Source organism: Trichechus manatus, unplaced genomic scaffold, assembly GCF_000243295.1.
Source record: "Trichechus manatus latirostris isolate Lorelei unplaced genomic scaffold, TriManLat1.0 scaffold00184, whole genome shotgun sequence".
Taxonomy (NCBI): domain Eukaryota; kingdom Metazoa; phylum Chordata; class Mammalia; order Sirenia; family Trichechidae; genus Trichechus; species Trichechus manatus.
Genome location: NW_004444120.1, coordinates 1679459 through 1700991, shown reverse-complemented (window position 1 = coordinate 1700991; position 21533 = coordinate 1679459). Strand labels below are relative to the sequence as shown.

General features: G+C 44.1%; 1 protein-coding gene across 1 annotated transcript; it reads right to left on the bottom strand.

Annotated features, from left to right (window-relative positions):
* Window positions 1–11557: 11557 nt before the first annotated feature.
* GPRC5A (G protein-coupled receptor class C group 5 member A) lies at window positions 11558–14376 on the bottom strand. Its single transcript, XM_004387327.1, has 3 exons — window positions 13455–14376; window positions 11931–11989; window positions 11558–11641 (listed from the first exon to the last, which is right to left on the bottom strand). The coding sequence occupies exons 1-3, from the start codon at window positions 14374–14376 to the stop codon at window positions 11558–11560; spliced, it is 1065 nt and encodes a 354-aa protein (XP_004387384.1).
* Between the last annotated feature and the right edge of the window lie 7157 nt (window positions 14377–21533).

The following is a 21533-nucleotide window of genomic DNA, read 5'->3' as shown; positions in this document are numbered from 1 at the left end:
CGAGGTTGTATTCCAACCCCACCTCACCGTCTCAGCCAGGTGTCTTCGTGCAGTGCAAAAACTGTAGAAACAAAGGCAGTGGCCCAGATATCGAGCAGAAACAGTGCCTGTGTAAAGAAAGGTGTAGTGCAAGGAAAACCAGGGCACATCTGGAGAACTGCAGGGCATCCATTGTTGCTAGAGCATAAATGCAGGAGGGGAAAAGCAATCGGAGATGAGGCGGAGAGCTAGGCAGGTGTTACGGATTGAATTGTGTCCCCAAAAAATACGTGTTGTAAATCCTAACCCTTATAATTGTGGATGGAGCCCTGATGGCACAGTGGTTAAGAGCTACGGCGAGCTATGGCTGCTAACTGAAAGGTCGGCAGCTCGAATCCACCAGCCTTTCCTTGGAAACTCGATGGGGCCATTCTACTCTTGGCCTGTAGGTTCCCTATGAGTTGCAATCAACTCAGTGGGTTTGGTTTGGTTTTTTTTTATACTGGTGGATGGGATCCCATCTGGGAATAGGGTTTTCTTGTTGTGTTGATGAGGCCATATCAGTGTAGAGTGTGTCTTAAACTTATGAGATATAAAATGAGCAGATTAGGCACAAAGAAGCAAGCAGAGATGGGGATAGACAGATGTCACACCACATGAAGATCGCCAAGGAAGTGAGGAACAGAAGCTGAAAAAGAGACAAGGAACTTTCCCCAGAGCCCACAGAGAGAGAAAGCCTTCTTCTAAAGCAGGCACCCTGGTTTCAGACTTCTAGCCTCCTAAACTGTGAGAACATAAATTTCTGTGTGTTAAAGCCACCCACTTGTGGTATTTCTGTTATAGCTGCACTAGATAACTAAGACAGCAGGGATCTCTCACAAAGGGCCTTATATACCAAAAGAAGGAATCTGGACGTTGGTCTCTGGGGTGAACAGCATGAAAGGCATGATCTGATCATCAATGCTGTCCCGAGCCACACTGGAGTGCAAAGGAAAAGGAAAAACGTGCACCCCTAAATACACTTATCAAGATATCCTTCCATGCTTTGAACCAAGTAGAAAAAGTTAATAAAAACTCTCCAACAAAAAATATAAAGCCCTTTATTGCCCAATCTGTTTACACACCACTGTCAAGCTCCTCAACCCACAGGAAGGATGTGACAGCCGGGGAACTGAGGCTTGATTGGAAATGACTCTTCCTGTTCCACAATAACCCAGGGTCATAAAACAAACAACAGCAGTCTGTTTTTATTTAAATTTTTTATTTGTTTACCATGGACTCTTTTGCATTAGTTTTGATTTTTTTAAATATTGCATTAAATATTATTTATCTCATAGACCTATAAACTAAAAAGGGTGAATTTGTTGTAGGTAAATTGTACTTCAATAAATCTGACTCAATCAAAGTTCTCAGGGGTCATAAAAAGAATGTTTAACTAAATATTAATACCTGCCTTGTGTTTTGATAAAATCACTAAATGTAATTACATGGATTCCCTCTAAATTAATTTTAAAAATTGCTATCCAAATAAAACAGAAGTTTTAATGATAACACTTGAAAGAAATATATTATTTATCTTGATTATTGAGTCTGTTGGTGCTCCCTTAAATTTTGTGCCAGAAATAAGTGCCTCACTCTCCTCACCCAAGTCCCTGTCTTGCTCATCAGATGTGCCTTGTGGGAAAGGCCGTAACTTAGGGTGGAGAGGGAACCCTGGCCGCACATTAGAATCACCTGGGAAGTTTTAAATGCTATCCATGGCCTGGCCTTGCTGCAGACCGGTTAAATCTGAGTGTCTTTGAGCACAGCCCAGGCACGGGTATGTGATTAAAAAAAAAAAAAAGCTCTCCAGGTGATCCTATTTTGCAGTCAGGGTTGCAAACCACCACATTAAAGAGATATGTAGGATTAGGTGTAAGGAACGAGGAAGGCAGAGAAGTCAGGATGCCGGCTTAGGTGACTAAGTGAATGATGATTCCACTTTCTGAAAGAGATAACCCAGGAAAAACGTTTAGGGGGAGAGACAGATTTGGGGTGGAAAGGACAGCAAATGAGTACAGTTTTGAACCAGTAGAGTTTATAGAATCCATAGGACATCTGAAAAGCCCTGGTAGCGCAGTGGATAAGCACTCGGCTGCTGACTGAAAGGTCATCTGTTCAAACCCACCAACCGCTCCTTGGGAGAAAGATGTGGCAGTCTGCTTCCATAAAGATTTACAGCCTTGGAAACACTATGGGGCAGTTCTACTCTGTCCTTTAGGGTCACTATAGTTGGGATCAACTTGATGGCAATGGATTGGGTTGATTGGTAGGACATCTAAGTGGAGATGCTCACAGACAGATGAATATAAGGGTGTGAAATCCAATCAAGCCAGAGACTGAAAGAGAAGTTAGGGAATAGTCTGGAGGTGGAAGTGGAAGCTGTAGAGGAGATGAGATAATACAAGGAGCGTAAGCAGAAGGCCCAGGAGTGCCCCGTGAGAAAGGCTGCCTTGATCCCGAAGGAACGTTCCACCTTTAATCTGGGGGAGGGGAGGTTCTCCTCCAAGACTCCTACAGAGTGCAGAGCCCACACTATAGCTCTGAATGTTCGTTCGGTTCTTCAAACCAAGAGAACAGCTGAGATTCTTCCTATGGATTTGGGTTCAAAGGTTGGGAAGGCAGCTGCTGCGGCTTGCCTGGCAGATTGGTGGGTCAGCAAAATCCCCACAAGGACAAACGTGGCTAACTATCCAGTGCCATTTTCCAAGCCTGTCTGATCAGATGTATCAGCTGGGATACTTGTGACAAATATACATTCCTGGACCCTGAGCCAGACCTACTAAGTCAGAATCTCCAGGAGAGGGCCCTGGGACTCTGAATTTTTAGCAAGTTCCCATGTAACTGATTCTTAAGCTAGTGAGTTTAGGATGTGCTGCCTTGTTGACAAGGAAAGACTTCCCCTCTGGTCTCGTTTGTAGCAAAGACTGTCCAGACTTTTCCAATTTGGCCCAGGAAGGCAGACAGTGTTTGGCTTGAAATGGCATAATTAATGGAAAGATTTTTAAGCCTGTCCTGTTCCTGGGAACATTCAGCTTCGATTTGCATCTTCATCTCTCCCGTTCTCCCTATAATGCTCAGCCCACTCCTACCCCAATGTCTGCCTCATCTGCACTAACCCTCACCCTCTCCCACCCAACCACAATCCAGGACAAATTCTCCCAGTTTTTCTAAGAGAAAAGGTTGTCAGAAGCCACTTAAAACCAAAAACTTATTGCCGTCGAGTCAATTCCGATTCGTGATGACTCCACGTGTGTCAGAGCAGAACTGTGCTCCATGGGGTTTTCAAGGCTGTGACCTTTTAGAAGCATATGGCCAGGCCATTCTTCTGAGGTGCCTCTGGGTGGGTTCAAACCACCAACCTTTGGGGGAGTAGCTAAGCAAGTAATCATTTGCGCCACACAGGGACTCCTAGAAGCAGCTTACTGCTTTGAAATTCAGGAAGATAAATGCTTTTTGAACCCATTTGTTGGCATTCCAATCTATTTCCACTTGGGTTTATATGATCTGAAGGGTCTTTGTTCATCCATTTTGGTTCAAGTCAATTTAGAAAAGTAATGCACTTGGAAAAAAAAATACGCAGTTGATCTTTTGGGAGCTCAATCTAAAATACTTCTTTAATTTTTGCTTTGGGGGCTGTTTTTCTCTGTTTTCATATTTAAAGTTCGTTCTTGTGTAGTTCTCCTAGAGAACAGCACTTTCCCAAGTTCGACAAAGAAAAGCCTCAAGGAAATAAAATGTCTGGAAAAATCTGAGATAATCTTTAAACATTAAACCAAAAATATCCCCTAAAGTCTTCTTCAAAACAAACGATAGTTCAGCTTAACTAGTAAAAAATGTCTGCCTTGAGCATTCTGCTCTTTTAAGAGCTATCTACCTGGGATCAAATTGACAATAGCAACTCAAAAGATAAGTTAAGAACACTTGGAGTTTATGTTAATGGAGAGGAATAACTCAGAAAAGGAAGGTGAGAATGGTTGTACAACTCATAGAATGTAATCCATGTCACTGAATTGTACATGTAGAAACTGTTGAACTGCTCTATGTCTTGCTGTGTATATTCTCAACAACAACAAAATAAATGAAATTTTAAAAATAAATAAATAGAACACACATACATTAATCCCAGTGACCTAGGAAAAACATAAAGACGCCAATCTGATGTATTAGAAAAAAGAAAAAAGAGAGAACCCAGCAGTGCCTTTGAAGGGGCGTGAGGTGTGGGAACAGCCAATGTAATCAAAGAATCACCTTCCGGGCATCCCAGGTTCTGTGCCTTAAATGGGCTGCTCCTCCTCACCTCGGCCCCCTCTTTCAAGAAGCTCCTCTTATGAGCCCCTTTTGGGAACTTAGAGGAAAGAGTAGGCTCTCTTACCGGAAGGAGGCTCCATGACAGTATCAAACTCATTTGCCCAATTTTGCTGACAGTTCATGACACTCTGGAAATTGTAACTTAATATTTTCCTGAATTCCTTACCCTTAAGTCCTTAACTTCAATTTTACCTTAACATGCTTTCTTCTTTACTGTTATTCTGCCAGGTCTCTGCTTTCATAATCTTTCCTCCTGGTTATCTGTCCTCTCCCTGTATCCTCCCACCCCCACTCCCACCTTTTTCTGAACTCAGCCTGGTTCCCCTCCTCTCTCTCTCTCTCTGTTGGTTAAGTACAGCCAGATGCTTCCTCTGATCCTCATCCTGGTTCCCAAGTATTCATAGAGTTCATGGGCTTATGACTCAGCTGACTAAACTTGTGCTATGCCAGTTCAACCCACAAACCTTTTTGAATTTGCTGAGTAATACAATCATAGGATTCTTCTTTTTGTAGTTAATCACCTCAAAGAACAGCATGAACTAGTTTTTTTTGTCCTTAAAGAGTATGGTAGCTTTTGTCTAAAGAACTAAGTAGGGCAATATCGCGGGCATTGACCGCATGTGTCTGAGAGGCGGGACACACTGGTTTGTATAAAGTTCAAGTACCCTTGCAAAGAAAGGATTCTATGTTATCACCGTGTCCACAATAAAGTGATAGTATATACTCTATTCACATGGCACCTTCCATTCTAAAGCAAGTGTATGAAGAAAAGAATTGTCGTATAAAATACAACTACTAGCCAGCGTATGGATTATGACATTCAATAACAACTTATAAAAGGTTAGGACACATCCAAACAATGAAGAGAATTTTCATTTTCACCTAAATGGCAAAGGAAGTGTTTGGGTTGGAAGGGTGGGGGAAAAAGACTTTGCAGTAAAGCTGATAACCCTTCCGTGGTTATTAGATTCAAAGGAATGACAATTCAGCAACTAAAAGTCCAGGACAGAAGAGTTATCTTGTCTGGCCACAGGATGTGGTGGTTCAGTGGTAGAATTCTCAGCTTTCCCTGTGGGAGCCCTGGGTTAGGTTCCTGGCCAAACATGGCTACCACCCATGTATCAGTGGAGGCTTGTGTGTTGCTATGATGCTGGACAGGTTTCAGCAGAGCTTCCAGACTCAGACAGACTAGAAACAAAGACCCGGTGAATTTCTTCTAAAAAATCAGTCAGTGAAAACCCTATGGATCACAGCAGTCCAAGCTCATTGTGCATGGGTTTGCCATGAGTCAGCTGAGCACAGCTAACAACAGTCCACCTCACTCCTAACACAGAATTCCCCACATCATCCCTAGCAGAGGGTCATAGGCTTTGAACACCTGCAGCAACAGATAACTCACTATTCTGCAGGAAGCTCTTCTGGAATCTGCCTCCCTAAAATTTGTATCCACTGATCCACCTGTTATGCTGTCATTATTAAACACAGTGGCGAGGCAGCATGGAGTTGTGAATACGAGATCCAAAGGCAGACCACCTGGCTTTGACTCCCAGCCCTATCACTTGCCAGCTATGTCACCTTGGATGTTATTTAACCTCTTTGTGCTTCAGTTCTGTAGGTGTTCAATAAAAGGAGAATGAAAATATAATAACTCAAAGCATTTATGAGTACTAAATACAAGCAGAACAAAGCCTGGTACAGCATAAGCACACAATAAATGTTAGCTATGATGATAATAATGTACCCTCCAAAGTCGTCTTCTCTCTAGATTAAATATCTCCGCTTTCACCAACCATTCTGTATGTCGTGAAGTTCTAAAAACAGTTCCTCTGATAGAAGCACCTCCGTTAAAGTGAGATGCACGAAATGGATTTAATATTCTGGTGTGGTGTAACTTGCCCCCAATTCAGTAGGAACAGCACATAGCTTGACCCAGACTTCATAATTGTATCCATGCTGCCTTGGATTGCTTTTGGCAGCTGAACCACATCACTGGGCCTTATCAGTCTTGTAAAAATTTACTACTACCAGGTCTTTTTTCATAAAAACCTCTGTCAAACCAAGTCTTTCCAACCTGTACTTATATATTTTGGGGGCATGAATACCTTCACATCTATTCAATAAAATTCTTGGTTGGGAAACTTCATTCCAGCCTATCGCAGTACATTTGTATTCTGCTTGTATTTGGTCTTTCCTAATTTTCTGTCACATGCAACATTTGATAAATATGCTTTACTTTTACTCAAGTGATTAACAAAAAGTATTATCCAAACAGATCCAAAGACAGAGCCCTAGGGGGAGCCTTTAGAGACCTCCTTCGGATACATGATCTCTTCTTGAATGTTTGACTTATGACTCCACCTAATGCTATTGTCATTATCCCTGCATTTCTCCTTCTTGCCCATAAAGATGTCATGCTAAAATCAATATATGCTTTTTTTATTTAAATTCCTTGTGGGGAAAAACTAGTGATCTGGAATTATTTCTTCTTAGAGCTAGAACGGTAGTAGCTTCACATAATCACAGGGTACGGTGCTAGAACCTCCCACCCTGTCTCAGCGCTCAGGGCATAAATACATGGGCTTGTGTCAGAGTGTTCTCTGAAGCTCCCAAGACCCCTGACCCAACGTTAAGTGAAGTGAGCCCTTTGCCTCGAAAAGCCAAGAGGAATTGTTTGAATTGATTAAAAAAAAATCCAGAGGGATTGATAAACCATAATATGGGAGAGAACCTGAACTAAAAGCAACTTGGGCCAGGCAGTTTGGTATTCCACATGTGACAACCAAATTCCATTAAAGTTTCTTCCTTTTTTCTGTCAAAGATTGTGGTTGGATTTAGTGCCTGAGACACGTGGCTCAGGACAAACATCTCAGGCCACATCATCACACATACAACAGTTACTTGCAATGGTTTTCCAAGGACTGCCTCTGAAATCTGCTACTCTAAACTGCGCAGGAAGAGAGTGAATGCTGAGGGCTATCGCATATGATCCCTGAAGGAAGCTATAACTCCATACCAAAGGGGAAGAAGAGGTGCTGGATAGGGGTTTTCGACTCAATACAGAGCTCAGGGAAATTGAAGGATTATCACGCTGGCTGGGGAAAATAAACAATTGTTAGCCTTGCTTTGCAATCCCTCCTTTAACAGTCAACTTTCCCAAGAGGGAAATGCTCACTTGGCTTGGGGGTTGCAGAGGAGTGACCTGGCATTATCTAGAGAATGTTCTAGCTCTAGCTCGATCCTCCCCCAACCCCTCTCCCCACAGCTTGCATGCAGAGGGGAGAGATGAGGGGAGGGGAAATCAGATGAAGGAAAGGCAATGGGGAGACAAAGGAAAGCGCAGAGGAATGCTCAAAATATATGGCGAACATGATAATTTTATTTGATTCTTTACTCAAACACCCCACTGGGGAAACAAAGTGTCCATAATTGACCACACTAGAGTTGATAGCAGAAAGAGACAGAATCAGAATTCTCGTCCTATTTGTATAAACTCCATTAGACCCAAGTTTCCTCCTCTACAAGATGAGGGCCGTGGAGACACCTACTAGGATCTCTGTGATCTCCTCAAACTCTACAATTTGTAGTTCTGGAATGTTCCACTCTGAAGGGTCAAGAAGGTTGTAGGAATCTAGACGCTGCAGAAATCGTGGTTGGGCACCATTACTGTGACCACTGAGCCCTATCTGTACACCTGGAACATCCTGTAGCCAGGACAAAGCACTGTCTGCTCTGGATGGAAGGAATTCCAGGAAATGACCACAAGGTTGGAAATTTCTGGAGAAAGGCTGACAAACTGGAGGCTGATTTCCCAGGTCCTGGGTCTCAGCCATCAACACTTGAGAAAGCTAGATTTTTCTGAAGCTGCCGCTTTCAATTCTGAAATAATCCCATGTTTCAGATCGGGGCTGGACAATGGCAAACCTGAAACCTCTGGTAGAAGCAGAAGAAAATGAGTAAGGAAGGAAAAGGTCAGTTGGGCATAGTTCCGTGCTCAGCAGTCAAGTCTTAAAATGAAGGAAACCCAGAATGCGTGGGAAAAGTGGGTTTTACGGCTGCTGTGTTTCCAGGGCCAGGCTGTGCTCTTTGTTTTGGCACATTTTTTCCTGACAAAAAGCCAGTGTTCTCACCACGTAAATACTAGCTGAGATTAATAACAACAGCATATCAGACCCTATCTGTAAAGATGCCAGATTGCACGCAAATGGCCTGGAAATACCTTGGAGAGTTTCACAAAAGTAAGACAAAGAGCAATGAAATTCTGCCAAAGGCTATCAAGGGAAAATTTTTTAAAGATGGCAAGAACGAAGAAGCAAACAGCTCATATATAAAATATTTTAAAATGGGATGCATTTGCCTCGAGCCTATGGAGTATCTGCCATTCAGCCTCGTGCCCTTCCTAAGAAAATGGCTTTGAAAATATGCTTGAGAGATGCTGAGTCCCTGAAGGTAGATGCTTGAGGTTTCGCCACCATCAAGTGGTACCAAGGGGTATAGCAGCTTTGGACAGCTCTCAGCCTAAAGCGAGATGCAGAGATAAAACATGGTCTATTCCTCATCTGACAATGATAGATGGGAGGCAGGCCATTGAGCTTGATTGCATTATCAGCTATTTAGTTCAAAGGAGATGCCACGTTGGTTCCCAGCCATCAATCAACTGACATCATCCAAGGACCAGGCTGGACTAAATTCACACATTGTATTTCAGCCTAGGCAGAGATGAAGATTTATAGGAAGGGATTTGAAACCCTCTTCTCCGTTATCATAAGGATTCTCAGGTGTCAAAACCTCCAGCCCCTGAGATTTTCCTATTTTAACAAAAGAGCTTCCTTGTGTGCCTAAAAGACATGAGACTTGAAGGGTTGACTGTCATGGGGGGGCGGTGACAAGAGCTGGTCAAATGGACAGCATTCTTCTACAGCCTGGCAACAAGAATTTAGTGAGGTGATGATCTACTCGTCCAAAGACTGTGGAGATCCCTTTATTTCTTAGAAGAGAAACAAATTGCCAGTGATGGGTACTATTTCCAGGTCCTCTCCAGATTTTGAAGAGATTGCCGTAGATCTTTTCCCGAGTGAGAGAGTGAACCCATAGCATTTTGTGGCTCTATGTTTCACTCATATCCCCCCCACCCCCCACCCCCTTTGGAGTCCCTGGGTGGTGTAAATGGTTACTGAGCTTAGCTGCTACCAAAAGATTGGCGGTTCGAGTCCACCCAGAGGCACCTCAAAACAAAGGCCTGAAGATCTACTTTGGAAAATTAGCCACTGAAAACCCTATGGAGCACAGTTCTACTCTGACACACATGGGGTCACCAGGAGTTGGAATGCACTTGACGGCAACTGGTTTTCCTTCCTTGTTGCTTGGTTGATAGGATAGAGACTGGAGAAAGAAAGAAGAGAGAGGAGGGAACACATACGTCTTGAGTACCTACACTATGACAGGTACCCTCTGTGAAACCATATTGTTTTCTCCTCATCACAAGACTCACTGGGTTATGGCCTCTGGAGGAAGACTAGAATAGTGAGAAGGATCCAAATCATTACTTGTTAATTCTCCTTTTCAATACTAGGTTGATGTTAGTGTAAAGCTGTGTGGAGAAACAATCAACCTAACATTTGTGGACTATAAGTAGGCCTAACTCAGCATGTTAGTAATTCACTTCCAACCTCACCTCACCTCTGCCCCACACTGGTTTTTCCTTTTGATGGAAAGCAGAGTGCCAGGCTCTTAGCAGGTAACTCCCTGACTCAGCTTATGCATTTTTAAATGTCAATTTCTGTGTGAGGGGATTTTTTTACTGTTGTTGCATCTTCTGCAAAGAGAGATTTGCTGTTGTCCTGCCCCCACCGAGCTGCTTCTTGGATTATTAATAATTGTTAGGGGTCAGGTCTTTGCTGAGAAAGACTGAGAATCAATTCTGTCAAATAAGGAATCTGAATTTGTCCCCTCCTACAATTAAACCTCGGATGAAACATGAAACTGGTTTTGAGGTCTCCTCCCTGTCTTTCCTGGGCTGCCAAACCCCATTCCAAGGCTGCCGCTCCTCTGTCTTTCTGGGGCAAAAACCCCAGGATCCATGGCCCTGCCTAGCTGCCCCTCTCACCCTTGCCAGCCTCAAAAAATTGGGGAAAACACATTTGTGTTAGATGTAACAAGGAGAAGGAGAGACACATGGAGAAGGGTCAAGGGCAAGTCCCATGGAATTGAACTTAGAACTTCAGCTCCAGCATGAAGCCCGACCGAGGAACCTGCTGTTTCTCATCTCAGTGCCTAATGCCCACCACCTGCACAGCTGTTGCCACAGTGGGAGAGTTGTTACCACGTCTTTATTGTGTACTGCAGGTGAGGAATGTGAATAACTTACCACACAATGAACACTACCCCATTAGTAGACAATGCCCACTTACGGAATGCAGGAAGGGAATACAGTGTAAATCTATTTACAGAGGCTGAGGATCAAGGGATAGGCAAAGGATCCCGTGCCAGAATAGCAAGAATAGCACACAAATTTTCCCGGCAAAGGAAAGTGGGTTTGCAAACTGGTAGTGAGGTCTGGAAGAACTCTCGGTAAAGCACGTGGGGAAGACTAGGGCTGGGGACTAACAGCAAGTTTGAGAATGGTACTAGAGAATGGCAGCCTGTGAACTGGCGCTAGGGAGCCACAGAGGCCCTGTGCTAGGCAGCGCCATACAGATGAGTAAAGTTAGGGTGACCTTTAGCTTCTCCTGCCTTGGCAAGAAGGGAGGGTGCCAGGCAACTGGCTTCCAGTGTAGATTTAGGCGGGGTGGGGCTGAGACAGGCCTTTGCTGTTTGTGCTCAGATTTGCGGTTCTGCTCTGGGCCAAGGGATCCTCCCCAAATCCGCTGAAGTTAGATGAGTTGGTGCCTGAAGCTGAATGAGCCAATATGGGGATCAGTGACCAAGACTTTAGTCATGTAAAATGAAGGTAATAGTAAGATAATACTCCTGAGTTGCCAGACTCCCGCTTACAAGAAGTTTCTAAGTATGCGCCAAAGTTAAAATACTGCAGTGCTACCAAGAAGTGGAGTCTTATCAACCCCTACCACCTCAGTGCGGAACAGGAGGGGGTGAGGCTGGGAAGGAGGCAAGCTCTTCCTATACTGTTCTGTAGAGTTTTCTTAGAAGACTCTGGATTTGGCCCACATCCCGTTGCTCTCCCCGCTGGTTCTGCTGCTTTGCTGTGGTTGTCCCACTCTTCAGAACAGGGTTAGCTGCCCTCTTCCCTTCCTTCATAGTCACTGTAAGGGCTATGGGCCCTTGGAATGGAGAAATCCTTTCGGGGGATCTGATTCTGAAAAGGAAGCAATCATATTGTTGAGCCACCCCAGTTCCTGGCCATTTCAACAGAAATCTGATTTCCTTCTCCTTTTCCCAAACCCTCCCCCAAAGTCCTCCCTAAGCCCAGCATTCAGTTCTTGTTATACCAACCCCATGAGGCAGATTACAAGAGAATAGCCACATCATCCTTTCAAGGTGGTGATCTAGGAAGCCAGCAGAATGGTAATGTCATCTACTCCCAAAGGACAAACGTCCCTGGGGTGCTGACCCACCAGAGGAAGAAGGAGAAAGAGATCATTTACCTGCAGAGGAAAATGAGTGGAATAAGGGGCAGAGAGTGTGTCTCCTGTCTCTTCAAAACCTGGAACAGAGGGAGAGGAGAAATTAAAGCATTAGGTGCCCCCACTTTGTGTCCCCATCTGTACTCACCTGAATGTATCAGGTGTCACAGTGTGACATATTGGTCATTCCGTTTCTGTCTCCCCAGTAGACTGCAAAGTTTTTGACGGGAAGAACTGTGTCCTGTTCACCCAGTGCCAAGCCCAGGACCAGAAACAGAATAGGCACAATATTGGTTAAATAAATGAATAACTAGCAGTATGTGGTCACTAAGAAATTCCACTTCCAAGGCTTGACCTGAGACCCACCTCACCCAAGGACCACTTCAAAAGCACATTTGAAAAGTCATAAAAACTAGTCTTTTCAGATAGGAATCTGGCCGGAGGTGAACCTAAAGCGTGTCTCACTGGGGCATCACCTATTCCCTTAACTGCCTAATGAGGAAAAAAAATCGTGTTATTAATTTTCTTTGCTGGGGGCACAGAATTTGTGAGCAATTGTTTTCTATATATTTTGAGAAAACCAGAGGGCTTTAAACTTGGGAACAGAAGGGAAAACACATGGAATTATCATAAATACAATTTAAAATCATCCATTTATTTCCTACCAGACTTACTTGTTCAAATGACTCAAAAAATATTAAATATCTTCTATATGTAAGATAAGGAGCCCTGGTGGCACAGTGGTTAAAGCACTCAGTTGCTAACGGAAATGTCAGCGGTTCAAAGCCACCAGCCGCTCTTCAGGAGAAAGATGTGGCAGTCAGCTCCTGTAAAGATTTACAGCTTTGGAAACACTGTGGGGCAGTTCTACTCTGTCCTTTAGGGTTGGAATGAGTCGGAATCGACTCGATGGCAACACGTTTTTTGGGTTTATATGTAAGAATTATAAGTGTTAACCAGAAATGATCCCTGCCCTGAAGCTGATACTACAGAGTAAGGAACATATGACGGGTACACAAATAACTCTTGAGAAAGACTCTGATAAGAGCATTTCAAAGTGCCCCAGACACTCTGGACAGGGGGTGGGGTGATTACAGAGGGAGACTGGGGAATGCTTGACTCTGGAAAAGAGCAAAAATAGGAGAGAAGAACGTGTCAGGCACAGGACAGACGCACCTTGAGCCCAGACACAGAGGCAGGAAAACGCAGCAACTTGGTTTGCCTGTCTACCAAACTTGTTTGTTCCTTGCCTCTAGGAGTTTTTCTAATCATTCCTTTTCCATTCTTTTGTTCCATCTTATCCTGATACAGTGAAAACTACATGGTTATTGTGTAGAGAGTACTGGATTAAGACTCTAGAGACCAGCTTCTGGTTCTGCTTGTCTCTGACTGGATGGGTTTTAGGCATTATCTGAGCCTTGAGCACCTTATTTATTCTACAAGCGACATGAACTAGAAAATCTCACATGTTCCCTACTGTTATAACATCCTATGACTCCCCCCCTTCTTCCTACGAGGAATCCTCCACCCAGCCAGGCTCTGTACCTTGAGTGATTTCCTCTTGAGAGTAGGCTCTGTTCTCCACACCAGTGGTCTGCTTCATGAGTTGAGGTTTACAAAAATCTTCCTCCCCAGGGTAATTCCTGGGGTTCTGTTGGTTGGTGAGCAGCAGGAACTCAGGCACAACATAAATTAGCAGGAAAACCCAGCCATTGGCAACCAAGGCTGAGCTGAGGATGGTATCATCCCACCTGGGGCCAGGGTTAGAAATCAAAAGGAGGGTGATCCATGCCACCCAGATAGCGATGGAGAGGAGGGTGGTGAGGAAGATGTGCGCCCCATGTCTCTTCCAGCCAGTGAAGGATCCACAGAAGGTGGAGGCGGATGTGAGGAAGGTCAGCACCATCAAGATAAGGATGTAGATGAGCAGCATGACAAAGTCCTCATTGCGACGAGAAAAAGAAAGCTCGGAAAAGATACTGGTATTGGTCCTGCTCACGGTGAGAACAGTGTATTCAACAGCGATGATATCCTGTACCAGGCTGAAGCCCAAGGCCAGGCCCAGAATCATCAGCGAGGAGAGGGGCTGCCTCCCTCGGACCAGCTTCGTCAAGTTGAAAGCATGAGCCAGGAGGCAGGAGAAGCAGAGGGCAAAGAGAATGCCAAAGAGGAAGAAGCGTGTGGGCCCAGTCTCTTTGTCCAGTTTGATGATGAAGGCAAAGGTGAGGCCGAAGACCCCCAACACCCCCAACAGGAAGAGAAACTGGGTCGGGAGCATTTTTCGCTTGCTGGTGTCCTGCACCTTGCTGATGAGGATCAGGATAGCGAGCATGAAGGCGATGGAGGTCACAGCCCCGAACGCAGCCAGTGTTTCCAGGACAATGCCCCAAGCTTCCTTCATATCACAAAGTCTATAGTATTTGGATCCCAGGTCCTTGTGGCAACCAGGAGGAATAGTTGTAGCCATTCTGGTACTGCGTAAAAGCAAAGTAGGGGGGTGGGGGTAATGTCTTAACAAAGGACTGGCAATAGGATTAAGAACAAAATTTGTATGTTTAGCCAGGGTTTTGCCTCTGGATTTATTACATTAGATAAAGCTACTAACATTTCCTTACCTCTTGGGACAAATTCTAAAGGCTGATGAAGCAAAGGAACAAATCTCATACCCGCCCCCCTCCAATCTAACTATATTAATATTTACCCTGAAGCCAGAGGACCCAATACTCTTATGAAGTGGTTTCAGAGCCTCACTTCAAAAAATATATAATCTCACAAATAATCCACCAGGGTTTCTGATATCTTCGATTAGTGTTTTCTTAGGAAACAGTGAACATGAGAACAGTCAAGATTGAAGGCAATGCTTTAATCACAATTTATCAGTCTCAAGTTTTTTTGTTTTTGTTTTTTTTTTTCCACGTTTGGCCTTGTTTCAGATATTTTGTAAGCATCCCATTCTCTCACGGCTAAGAGAGATGTTTCCCTTCATCTGAACTGTAGATCTTCCTACAGAAGGCCAAACATTCACTTCTGAGCCCTGGAAGGGTAAATACAAATTGAAAATAAGAGGCTTTAATTCTCACAGTTGAAAATAAGGGAAGAGGTTCCCTCCTCCCCTGTTCCTTTAGAATTCACTTTAGATAATTTATGATTGTGAATCTAGGGTGTTTTATCAATGACCTGGGAGCCCCCTCTTTTTGAAATGTATACCAGTTGCAATGAGTCTCTTGCCCTTAGAGAGGCAATAGTCTGATTTATAGAGGAGACAGGCAGGTATTTAATATAATTATTAATTTTTAATTATATATTAAATGTTATATACAATCGAGTATATATGCGGTTGAGTCAACTCCAACTCATGGCAACCCTGTGTGTGTCAGAGTAGAGCTGTACTGCCAGACAAGTGGTGGCTGTACTTGAGGCACATGGCTGGGAATCAAACCTGGGTCGCTGCCGTAGAAGGCAAGAATTATACTACTAAATTAGGGGCCTGTCAAGAAGGAAGCCCTGGATAAAACAAAAACCATGGATAATCCAACAACAACCAAAAACAAAAAATTACTCTTCTAATCACCTTTCATGTATGTTCCAAAAAAATCCCAAACCCATTGCCTTCAAGTTGATTTCAGCTCATAGTGACCCTGCAGGACGGAGTAGAACTGCCCCATAGGTTTTCCAAGGCTGTAAAACTTTACGGAAGCAGATCGTCACATCTTTCTCTGGTGGGTTTGCACCACCACCCTTTCGGTTAGCAGCTGAGCTCTTAACCACTGTGCCACCAGGGCTCCTTCATGTGTATTAATTAATTTAATTTCATAACAACTCTATGAGGTAAAAATTATTATCCCTGTTTTATAGATGAGGAAACTGAGGCAGGGAGAGGTTAAGTTACTTGCCCAATATCATACAGCCAGGAAATGGCAGTACCAAGATCTGAATCCAGATTACCTGGCTCCAGGATCCATGCTCTTAACTACTATAGGTGCTACCCTTCAAATGAGATCTAACTGGCTTTGAATGCAATCTGAAATACATGCCTGCCAACCCCAGCTGTTTATGACCCCGGTTCTATATGGCACCTGGAAATAGGAGCTCCCCCAGGGGATAGACGATCCACAAGGCACTCATCTGTTCAGGGATAATCAGGAACTGACTGAATGTGTGGACCAGAGAGTTAGAGGAAGGAAAGGGCATTAAGGCCACCTCCATAGAAATGCAGCAGTAAACAATCACAGTCTTCACCAACGGCCAAACAGAGGCAGACAATGTGCAGAAAGAAATCAGAAAGAAAGGGAAGGGCTGGGCTTAAGAGCAGGAAAAGGTACAAAGCATCACCTGCCTCCTGCCTCTTTCCTGATAGCAGATAAAAACAACTCAGAAATAGTTTGTGCACCACATACCTGTAAGTGCTTATAAAGCATTTCCCTGGCACTTCCTAAGAAGCTGTACCAAACACTATGGGGTCCTGTGATCAAGCCAAGAATGTGGGCTCCTTTCTCCTTCCATTCTGTCTCTTCAAGATCAATCACAAGGAAGAGAACAGGGCAGTGGGATAGAAACAAGCCATCATTCACCCTTGAAGGCAAATGAGTATCTTCCTTAACTCAGACAGGGAATTCAACCACCCACCGCCCTTAAAGATGCAAAATCGGCTTTTCAGTTAGTGAGATAGTTGTTGGGCCAGAAATATTTTATTGACAAAGCAATTAGGAAAAAAAATTATAAATATTTGGTGTATATGTGTATTACTGTTGTTGGTGGGTACCATCAAGTCGATTCTGACTCCTGGCAATCCCACGTGTGCAGGGTTTAACGGTTTGTGCCAGCTAGGGACACTGTACGTGTATATATTATACATACATATACATATGTACGACTGAATATTATGTATATGTTAGAATATTATATATGCATATATCTATGTGTATTAGATTAAAATAATCCCAAATAGTTTAAATCTATCTTCCTGACTTTTTAATGAAATTTTGACTCTCCAAGTTTAACTTTGTATTATATAGTTATTCACTTAACAAATATTAGTAAATTTAGCACCACTCTGTGCCCATCACTCTTCTAGGTATTAGGAATTCAATGGTGAAGGGGAAAAACAGACATATTCCCTGCCACAGTAGAAAAGACAGACAGACAATCTGCTAACTCCCCAAAGGTTTTTCACGACCTTCACTCACTGTGGGTCTGTCCCCTGCAAACTCTTTAAACCAGATGCCATAGCGTCAACTCCGACTCACGGTGGCCAGATGTGTGTCAGAATAGGACTGCGCCCTATAGGGCTTTCAATGAGTGAGTTTTCAGAAGTAGATTATGAGGCCTTTCTTGAGAGACATCTCTGGGTGGACTCGAACCTCCAACCTTTCAGTTAGCAGCCAAGCTCCTTAACAATTTGCTCCACCTAGGGACTCCACACACCCTTTACTCCACTAGAAATTACACCACAATCGGTGGATAACACATCCCTGCTGCACGCGAAACACAGACTAATGCGTGTACCTTTCTAGGGCGGTACAGGATGAGAAATAGGAAGAAAGAGCAGATAAATGAGGTTCAGATACAGGCAACCTGTGAAATTGTTGTTGTCGTGTGCCATCCAGTCCATTCCAACTCATAGCGATCCTATATTACAGAGTAGAACTGTCCCGTAGGGTTTCCTCGGCTGTCATCTTTATGGGAGCAGATCAGGTCTTTTCTCCCACGAAGCCAGTGGTGGGTTCAAACCGTTGACCTTTTGGTTAGCAGCTGAGCGCTTAATCATTGCACCACCATGGCTCCTTAACTCCTGAAACACAGGTATCCAAAGTCTGAGGTACCTTGCCTACAAATGCCCACTTTTTGGTGGGAATGGGAAAGGGAAAATGGCTCTACACCACCAGCAAGAAAGATGAAAAGCTCTGTCTCATTCAAGGGCGGCATGCACAGGGGAAGGGGCCTGGGCCCTGGCCATCTCGTTTTCACTCACCGTCTTCACCTCTCCACTTCCCCCGCCTCAGGTTAATCGTAAGGGTGGTGTCCAGCAGGAAAGTATTTCCCTCTTCTTGTCTCTGTTCTCACCTTCCCTGCCCCTCCCTGCCAATTGCTCCTTCCCCACCCTTCAACGTATTTCTCTTTGTTGACAATAATTGTCATCATAATTCCCTGCTAGTTATGAAAGACTCTGAACCTAAGGACTCTAAATCTTAACAGGGTTTAATGCAGTTTTGCGTAAAGGACAGTTCTAGTGTTGGACAGAGAGACCTGCCGTCCAGACTGGGACCTGTAGGAGGGCGCTGTGTCTCACAGCCTGTGGTATCCACGGACGTACCAGGGCCCGATAAAAGCAGCCGGCGGTAGGAGTGAATAGGGGAGAAAACCCATGTCCCCCAATTTTACCTCCACCTCCCCCGCAAATCACACAACGGGGATGAGAAAACAGTCCCTGAAGTACTTTTAAACATTGTTTTAAAAAAAAAAAATCTATATACTAAAAATTTAAGTTTTTAGTATAGACATTTTCAAATATACTCCAAAATAAAAAAAGAGAACAATGTAACGAAGGCCCACGTATCTATCCCTAAATTACCTTTTTTTTTCCCCCTTACTCTTCAATGTTTGGCTTTTTTTTTTTTTCTTCATTATTATTGCGGCAAAATATATATACCATACATTTGCCATTTTAAACATTTTTAAGTGTACAATTCAGAGGCAGTAGTTATAGTCACCATGTTGTATAAACTTCATCATTTCCAAAACTTTTTGTCCCCTAAAACAGAAACTCTGTACCCATTAAGTAATGAACTCCCTACTAGATTACTTTTAAGCAAATCCCAGACATCACATAATTTTTATCCATAAATACATCAGTTTGTATCTCTAAAAGATAGAAACTCTTTTAACTTAACCACGCTTTAAAAATCAACAATAATCCCTTAATATCAAATATCCAGACAAGATTCATATTTCCCTATCCTCTCACAAATGCCTTTAGGGGAAAAAGAAAAGAAAAACAAACATCTTAATAAGTATTTTTATCTGGGTGACTAATATTTCTGGAATTATCATTCTTAGCTCACCTCTACTGATCTTCCTCCAGCCCTTCCCCAGTGTGATTGATAGGGGTTGCTTAACGGGTTTAAAATGTCATAAATACTTTGAGTTCAGTCAACAGACAATAAAAGGTACCAGTGTCATTAACAAGCAAATCTCTACTGAAAAGCTGTTGTGTTGCTGGGGGAATAGCCTAGATGAGGAAAAGACACAGGAAAGTGGCTGGGGGAGAAGGACAGGGATCTGAGCAGCTGAAAAGAATTTCTAGAAAGCAGGATTTAATAGAGAAACAGCCTAGATGAACCTAAGGGCTAGAGCAGAAAAGAGAAATAGAGTAAGGCTAGTGGTTAAGGGGAGCTGGAACCCTGGTGGCGTAGCAGTGAAGCGCTCAGCTGCCAACCAAAAGGTTGACGGTTAAAACCCATCTAGAGGTTCCACGCGAGAAAAGACCTGGCAATCTGCTCCTGTAAAGATTACAGCCTAGAAAACCCTATGGGGCAGTTCTGTTCTGTCACATGAGGTCTCCGTGAGTAGGAATTGACTCAGAGGCCCCTAACAACGACAGTGGTTATCTGGACACCATTTGTACCCAAAGTCAAGGAGAGACTAGGGTCCAACCAAGAACAGATTTGCTCCTACCAAGACCCAACGGGGCTAATAGAAACAGCTTATCTTTGGGCTGCACTTAAAGGGTGGGAAGGTCTCATAAGCAATTCTCCCCCTGGGTCAGGCCTGGTTTTAAGCACGTTAGTACATGTGTACTCGCTTAACCCCCACAACAACCTCACGCGGTAGCGAACATTGTTACTATCCCTATTTCACACCTGCAGCAACTGAAGCACAAGTTAGTTAATTTACCTGGAGTGACGCAGTCACTGGAACGGCCGGGATTCAAACTCAAATTCCAGCTCCAAAATCACAGATTTTAACTCAAACACTATAGAGCCTTTTAGTATGGAAGGAACTTTAAAGCCAGGAGGGCCTGCCGAGGGGGCAACTACATCAGCACAGAGGCAGTACTTTAATGCTTTGAGCACGGGTTACATCAGCTCCTCTTGTGGGTTATACCCTCCAATTTCTACACGCTCGGTAAAACGATTGTAGGCTCAGATGAACTGTGTGTGCATTACCGCAGCAGACAGAATGAGAAAGGGGGCCCTGCGTGAGAAGAAGAGGAAGGGGAAGCAGGTAGCATTCCAAGGGTCTTCCCGTTTGTGAGCCTAAGACGGTGGCACTAAAAGCAAACGTAAGATCTCACACTGACGTGTACACCAACGTGCGCTGAGGCACTGTTCACAGTAGCCAAAAGATGGAGCCATCCTAAATGCCCATCAGTAGATGAATGGATACACAAAATGTGGTACATACCCACATGGAAATATTACTCCGCCATGAAGAGAAACCAAGTCCTGATACAGGCTACGACGTGGATGAATCTTGAAAACAGTACACTGAGTGAAAGAAGTCAGTCACAAAAGGACAAACATTGGATGATCTCCCTTACATGAAATAGGCAAAATACACAGAGACCAACGTTTATTAGCGTTCCAGGCGAGGGAGGGAGGGGAAGGGAGGGTCTTAGCTTAGGGAGCACCGCGTTTCTGGTAACGCTCGTGGAATAATTGGAAAACAGACAGTGGTGATGGTTGCGCAACATAATGAATGTAGCCAATGTCAGTGAATTGTACGTGCAAAAATGTGGAATTGGCAAATGTTTTGTTATGTATATATTTTCACCACAAAAAAAAAAAAAAGAGCTAGCGTTGAGTTAGGGAAAGGCCAAAGAAATCTCTACCCCATGTTAACCAACTCATCATCCAAGCCCTATCATTTCCACCTCTACAATACCTCTTGAATATGCCCCCTTCTCCCAGCCCTAGGTCAGGCCACCTTATCTCTACCTGGCCCACTTCAGAAGCCTGACCTCTCTGCCTCCAGTCCTGTCCTCTCTGAGCCACTCTCTATTTGCAGCCATAAACCTGCACCCGAAGTATAAGGCTCTACATCATCGGCCCCTGCCTACCCCTCCAGCCTCATGCCTCACCACACTCTCCTCCCACTAAACAATATGAACTTCTTGTAACTCCTCCAAATCAGCCCCAATATCTCACTTCAAACATGCTGTCCCAGCTACACGAAACGTTCTCTCCCGCTTCCCCACTACCCACTCCCTGCACTTTACTTCGAGGACCTTCTTCCAGGATGTTTCCGTAATACCCAAGTCTAGTGAGACATGTATCCCGTGAATTCCCAGAACTTCCGCTCTTCATCATAGCACTTGTCACGCAGCACTGGAAATGCCTAGTGGCATGTCTCTAGCTCCCTCTGGACTCAAAGGATCTGTGAAGGCAGGGACCGAGTTGTTAAACATTTCCTCCCCCACCTCTAGCCTAGCCTAGTACCTGGCACATGGTCGGTGCCTAATACCAAACTACTGAATGGATGAATGACAAGCAAAGAGTGCTTGACGGGTAGGAGGAGTGGAGTCAGGTCGGGGAGCAGGGAGTGCTCTTAAGATGGGGTGGGGTAGGTTGTACCTGGTATCCTCACAAGCTCCCTGACCACTGTTCCTTAGTTCTAACCTCCCTT